General features: G+C 36.0%; 1 protein-coding gene across 1 annotated transcript; it reads right to left on the bottom strand.

The window, feature by feature from the left end:
- On the bottom strand, positions 1–6,949 carry LOC145785731 (uncharacterized). Its single transcript, XM_082597430.1, has 4 exons — positions 6,729–6,949; positions 5,148–5,253; positions 3,560–3,707; positions 1–1,866 (listed from the first exon to the last, which is right to left on the bottom strand). The coding sequence occupies exons 1-4, from the start codon at positions 6,873–6,875 to the stop codon at positions 1,248–1,250; spliced, it is 1,020 nt and encodes a 339-aa protein (XP_082453556.1). The 5' UTR covers positions 6,876–6,949; the 3' UTR covers positions 1–1,247.
- Positions 6,950–7,435: the final 486 nt, after the last annotated feature.

Here is a 7,435-nt window from a genome sequence, read left to right as displayed (position 1 = left end):
GAAATATTTGTTTTGTATTCGTATTGCAATAAATCCCAAGTTATTCTAGACCTTTAAAGATACGATACACTGTGAAATACAATGGTAGCATAGTCTGTAACTGTAAGTCATGACTTCAAATGAAGCAAAATTACCAAATTGTTTAAAAAATATGAAAAATCTTTGAACGCTTTTTTTGATAACATGAGCGTCTGTTATGGTATTGCTTAATGCAGTTATTTAAACAGAGAAAAACACAACTTGGAACAAGGCAATAAGATAGAACAAATATCACCAGAGAATCTGATTTAACGTGATAATTACACGACAGCAAATTGGTGTTGAGGTTGAAGGTTGGGAGAAGCAAAGTAGAGCTACCACAGGACCTGCTTAACAGATGAGAAATATTACGCTTTTACGTGCCCGCCAGCAAAATCCGTGCTGATGAGTCTCACGCTAGCGGCCACCCCGCACAGTGGCGTAGCCAAGGGGGGGCTTTGGGGGTTACAACCCCCCCTTTGGCACGCGTGTGACGTCACGATATTGAGAATGATGCTTTCAGTCTAAAAAAAATTGCCTAATTTTATACAAAACTGCATTAAAAGAGCGAGTTTTGCCAATACCAAACATTCAAACATCTCAGCCAGGAATTAGCAACAAGAAAACATAGAGACTTAGCTTTATTTCCGGAAAATGCCGAAGAAAACATGATCTTATCCTTTTGTTATGCCACCGGACGGCACCATTTTACAGGAATATTCATACCCACATTTTTGTTGAAAATGCTCTCAGAATGCACCAAATTCAAAGTAATTTTTCAAAATTTTCTGGGGGAGGCCCCCCAGGCCCCCCCGCCGCTGGGTGTCGTCTTAGGCGAAACCTCCCCCCCCTTTTATCACCCAGTTGGGTCTCGAGCTATTGTTGTGGCGCATTTTCAAGCCACCATCAAACTGACAACGCAGTCTACTAATTTATTACTTAAAGTATACACAAACAAAGACGACAGCATAACATACTGAGCATTATGGTTAAAACTTATGTGAACTTGTCAACTGCTATACCGATGTAATTTAATCTTTTTCTTTTCCGGTTTGTACAGTAGGCTTTAGTCATTGGGATTTCAGCATAAACAGTGTATAGTTATAGGCTAGATACAATGCCTACCTACAGCGTATGTGTATTGTGTATCGTATACTATATACAGAACAACAAAGCAATTTTCATTTATTCCAACTTCTTCAAGATTGCAACCAAACATCTGTCGTAGATTAAGCAAGGCGATCTTCCACTTCTCGAATAGGTTTATCAGCTACATTTGATGTTCTTCTTTCTTGATTCTGTTCTTCGTCGATTTCTCTTACCTTATCATAGATCGGATTATCTTCTTCCAAAAGAAATGTTGAAAAAAAGCATCGTATGAAGAAACCATAGAACCTTCCTCTGATCACTGACAAATATATTTGTATAACTAAGAGAATACCAAAGTACACGCTTTTCCCTTCTGGGTCATCTTGCTCCTGCACGCTGGCATAAACACTGAGAAGGCCAAAATAAAATGACATAGAGAAATTTCTGACAGCAAACGCTAAAACACACACATAGTAAGTCAAAAGAACAAATTTTGTCCATAATTCTGACGAGAAAAACTGTTGTTTCTTGATCTTCTTTCTGATGATACCAAAGTCCATAATCTTCATAGAGCATTGTAACAATCCCAGGAAAAAGTATTCGATGGTGATGAGACCCATGATAGCCAAATCTGTTGGAGCATTCAAGTACTTTGGTTTCCCAATTATCTCGTACATCTCTTGTTTGTACTGATAAGTGATGATGCAATAAGCGACGGCTGTGCTTGTCCATAGTAGTCTCATCCAGAAAACTCGCATTCTGAACAAATATGATTGAAATTAGTTGGTGTGCATTAATATACTGTACAATACTTAAATGGCAAACCGACTAACCGACTGTTAACTTAAACCGACTAAAGCCTGAACTTGAACATCCACTTCTATCTACACAGTTTGGATTTTAACCAACTAGATTCATTCATTTGAAGAGGTTGGGCTTTTAATTAACGTGAAGAAACCCTGCTCTTTGCTCTTCTCGTTCTTACACATGGTTGTGAAACATGAAACCAACATCAAAACTTCAAAACACACTAAACACATTCCACACACAATCATTAAAATAAATTTTCAAATTTCATAGACTGAACATATTTACAACGACTTGTTGTATATGGTGCTGTAGGAAAAACTTTCTTGCTTCAGCAAATCAGCAAACATCAACTCCTTTTGTTAGAACGTGGAAAACGACACTCAATAACTTCTAATGAAACTATCAGAATATATCAAAACTGAATGAAGGTAAAGAAAACCAAGGAAGACCAGCACAGACTTTTATGCAAAGTATTCAATCTCTCACAGAACACAGACCAGAAGAACTACGAGAATTGGCTAAAAAGTCGCCAAATATGGAAACTATTTATTAACGCTATTTTGCACCCAATTGGTATAAAATAAACCATTATTACTTTAACATTATTCTAACGCTGGTCAACAATTTGAAACCAACTTTCTGATGCATGAACAAAATAATTGTATTGAGGGTAAATTTGGGTCGCTGAGTCCGAAAATAAGTCTGTTTTTTTTTCACTGCAGCCATCACACTTTAAAGTGTGCTGCCTGCAGTGAAGAAAGCAGATTTGATACGCGAAAGCAAACTTCATTTTCGTATTCATCAGTTTCGAAAACCCCTGAAACCCTCCTTATCTTTGTTGCACCGAAATAGGGCTGACCAGTGTAATCGTTGCTGCTATTTTGCATTCATCGTTGCGGTACTCAGTTGTAGCCGTCCCGCGGTAACGTTGTACTTTATTTCAACCGTTGCGAGCGCTATAAACGCGTTTGTTGTTTGTTTGTAACAAAAATATTTATCGAAGTTATTTCATCATCACCTTTCTCTTGGGGTAGAGAAAACAGTAATTGAATTCAACCACACTACACCAACCACATGTTTGCACTTAAATCTAACTTAAACACAATGTTCAAAACTGCTTGTTACTCTTACCTGACAAAGTTAAATTACTCTAAAAATACATGGCAGCACATCTAAAATGGAACCTCACCACACTGTGGGAAAGTGTTCACAAATCTTGACACTATAGCGCGCTAAATAGCAAACTACAAGGCCTTCAGATAAAGCTGAACTTCAGAGCGATGGTGACAAATGATGCGTTGTTTGCTTTTGATCGGAAGGAGAGCAACCTCGCACATTGTACAAAATTGTTACGTGGAATGGTGGTTTTCATTTGTTTGTCAATGCATATCATACAAAATTATTAGACACTGAGATGTTCTCTTGTAGTAAATGATCATTTAATTTTGATTTGTTAAATTGTTTACTTTAATGCAAAGATATGTTGCTTATCGATGGAAATATACGGAAGTTAACCCGATTTCTTATACAGCAAAAACACAGTTTTTTTACTGCAATTCTCTTGTCATTAAATCCTAGATAGGTTTTGAATCAGAAGCTTCAAAGTAAAAAGTGTATGTTTCCAAGAATGTTTATAACTTACCTCATCAACCATATCAACCATCGCTTTGCTGGTACACCTTTAGAGAACGGAACTATAATGAAGTACACCAGCGATAAAGAAGTAATAACCTCAATGCAAGGAATAAAAATCAACGCAATATCTTGCCAGAGATTGTCAGAAGGTTTTTCTAAAGAAAGAAAGTTTATTTAGTAAGAAAGATATGAGATTTTTAATTGGTCAATCAAATTATTCCAATGACCAATCAAAATTACAATTAGCCGTGCTGAGCCCAATAACATAAAACTATTGTTTCAAGTAGATTAAGCTCATAACAAAATCTATATACACAAAATAGATGTATTGCCATGAGTTATTTAAACGTCAATGTTAAACGTTTCTAATTGAGCCAATGAAGCATTTTCTGCGCTAGTGTTGCCGTGTTTTGAAAGCAAAATACTGTAATAAATACTGTATATGCACAATTTCTTTCATTCAATATAATATGTATTACTGCATTCGAGAAATCGTTTAACTGCCACAAAGCTTTATATTATTCAGCCGGGAAAGTTTTGCATAAATTAGGATTTTAAAATAAATTTTATAATTTTGTAACTTTTCCTACGTTAATCCAAGACAAACAATCTGACAAAACCAACTTTTTCCTTCTTGAAATTGATGTCCACTTTTCTGAGGTCACCAGCAAACACATGACTGACGTCACCAGTCCATAAGTTATATAACATAAAAATTAAAAATCTAATTGCTCAAAAATTAGACATGTTTGCTTAAGTTAAAGCACTGACTGGACAAAAAGCTCCTATGGGGTGATGGTGATGATGTATCTTTCTATCCAAAAATTTTGGTTACGTTCTTTTCACTTTTTCTTATTTCCTGGCATGTCTAATATGGACTTTTTCACACAGACAACTAATTGTAGATTAAATAAAAAGAAGTCGAGGAAAAGTACTTTGCGCTGAAACTAAACAAAATATTTGAAATGTGAATATACGTTTGTTTCAAATAATTCTACCAGTGAGCCATAGTAAACTATAAAATTTGAAAGTCGATTTCAGGACATTTGTCTGGGCAACAAAAGCAGGCGATTTCTTCCTAACAATGATGCTCATGGCCGTATCAGAGATCATGATAATTTTAATATTCAGCTTCGTCATCATCAACAATGTATCACCAGCAAGTGTCAAACTATAATGTAGGCTAACGTTCATTCGGAAATCTCAGTCATTAAGCATTTGTACAAGAAAAAAATATGGAATTTATTCAAAGATACAATTTGGGTAGAGAGGTTACTTTTTTAAACTATAAACAAACACAACTCACCAACAACACTGCATTTAACATTATAAAAACAATAAAAGAACGTTTTCGGCTAGTCATACAGCCATTTTTAAGCTTTGCCAAGCCTTGCTTGAAAATGGCTGTATGACGAGCCAGAAACGTTTGTTTTTTTGTTTTTATAACGTTTAATGTAGTGTTGTTGCTTAGTTAATTGGTCATATTTGTTTATTTAAAGGTAGTGCAAGATTTCACATGTGAGGTTTTGTCTTTGGCACAAAGCTCGAGTTTTAGTATCTGTAAATATTATGGAAGATAAACGGTGCTATCCAACCTTCGTGTTGCTCTTCTACATTTCTACGATTTCTCTTTGCCATGTCGTCACTCTCTTCGTAATCGTTGCAATCGTCATAGCCATCAAAAAGAGCCGAAGTTTTTTTCTTAAACAAAATAAATTAAGCTATTCCACTATACATTATAGGCTATGTAGACTAAGTGTTGTCAAAAACTTAATTTTTGAATGTATCTTCCTCGTTTATACGATGTTTATGATACTCGGACATCTTGCCGAAAGGACATGTTTCCGAAAGACATTTTGCTGAATAGACATTTTACCGAAACTTATTTTTGTGTTATATGTATCGATATTCTCCACAATGTGTTTTAGTCTATCGTTCACAACCTTAGTCCTTTCGACAATTTGTCCATTCGGCAAAACGTCTTTCGGCAAAATGTCCTTTCGGCAAAATGTCTTTCGGCAAAATGTCCTTTCGGCAAAATGTCCGCGCACGAGGTTTATGCAACGGAGGGGACATGTTTGTCTTTTTTATGAGCTTAGATTGTGAAATCTTGTCTTCTCGTCATCAACATTTCTTAGTTTAGCCCTACTACAATTTTGAATAATATTGATAAGCTACGTTCTTCTGCACCACAAAACACATAGTCTGTGATATAACAGTTTGTACAGTGGCTAAACCCAGCAGCATTGCTACTATCTTTTCCTTGGAGAATATGCTTCGACCAACTTGGTGCAGGTGGTCTGTTTAAAAACTGAAACGTTTGCATGTTCATCAGGATTATGTACTTTTCTTGTAATATTTGGAGTGATTATCTGATAAATAAGAACGTGAAATTATAAGAAACACATAGGATAAGTGGATGGGAAGACAAGGAATCTTTGTGTCCAAATTATTCAGACATACATTTTGGTGTTTTTTCAAAGACATAGTCGCATGCTCTTAAGCGGTGTTGAACCGGCGCTCTTTCGAGTGCCATACAAAGGCTTTCACCATTCGGCCATGCAGTCATTGAATGCAGTTCCGGTGATACCAAAAGACAATACTTAAGTCGAAATAAATTGAAAATTGTAAACAAGCAATGAAAATATGGCTCTTCTGCATTTAGATAATCTACAACCTATTAACAAAAAGAGTGAAACACGGTAGCCTAATGACATACGTTGTACGTTTGCGGGAGAAACAGTCAAATTGAAGTTGTTGAACAATCAGAGATGAACATATTGGAGCAAAATGAAATTAAAAATTACCTAGTGAATGGAATAATTCCCTGGCAACAACACTTCAACAATCGGAAAACTTCACTCTGCCAATCTTGGTAACCGGCCCTGCGTGAAGAGCCTCTACAAGTATGCGAAACTACCAGGAATGACCTATCAAGGCTTTGTCAGTCCGAGGATAAACATTCAAAAACCAAACCAGATGTAAACAGCTTAAAATTTCATCTAAATTTTGTCTTGTATCAGTTCTTCGTAAGCCTATTCAGGATTAAAGCTGGTGGTTGGAAGGAAGGCAAAAAATCTAATTTTTCTTTCCGACCTTTTAACTGTCATGCTTATCACTGCTAATCATAATTAAAACAAAATAATTATTCCTCACATCCGTTACAACCATCTTACCTTCACAAGGAGCGTGTCATAAACGACGTAGAGAGTGATACCTGTTCCTGATATCCGAATCAATTGAACAAGAAAGAGAAAACTGGCCAAACACTTTAGTACAGTCGAGGTTTCTTCTCTTTCAGTATGTCGAGTTTGTGTACTCATGTTATGCTTGTTCCAGTTTGCCAAACAGGACAGAAATGAAGCGTTACTACGCAAAAAAGAAAAAAAAATATTGCTTGCATCTAACCTGAAACAAATATTTTGCTTATATTGCTGTCAACAATCGACTGATCTCGTTTAATTTACAGTGTACATACATCATCACGTTTTATACTTTATTGCAGCCAGTGTAGAATGAAGATGAGTTTCCAACATATTAAGTTGCGCTACCCAGTGTACCAATGAATATTGCTATGTTACACTATTTTGAAAACTGTTTTCTTAAATTTCAAAACAGTAGCCTATGATCCAACAGTTGCCAGCAGTTCAATCAAAATGAACCTGGATAGATTGCCTAAGAATGCAAACAGGCTTCAAAGTTTACATTGATTTAAAAAACATTTATGTTGATTCGTAATAAGCTAAATGATTTTTTCGTGGTAGGGATAGTCGATCAGAAATGCATGTTTAGCCGTGGTCTACCGTGTAGGCATATTTTCCCGGCAATGGCTGGTTGGTTTTGAATCTTTATCCTCGGACTGAGGAAGCCTTGATAGGTTGTT

Source organism: Aplidium turbinatum, chromosome 16, assembly GCF_918807975.1.
Source record: "Aplidium turbinatum chromosome 16, kaAplTurb1.1, whole genome shotgun sequence".
NCBI lineage: Eukaryota > Metazoa > Chordata > Ascidiacea > Aplousobranchia > Polyclinidae > Aplidium > Aplidium turbinatum.
Note: the sequence above shows the minus strand (reverse complement) of the source record. Positions and strands in the feature narration are given on the sequence as shown.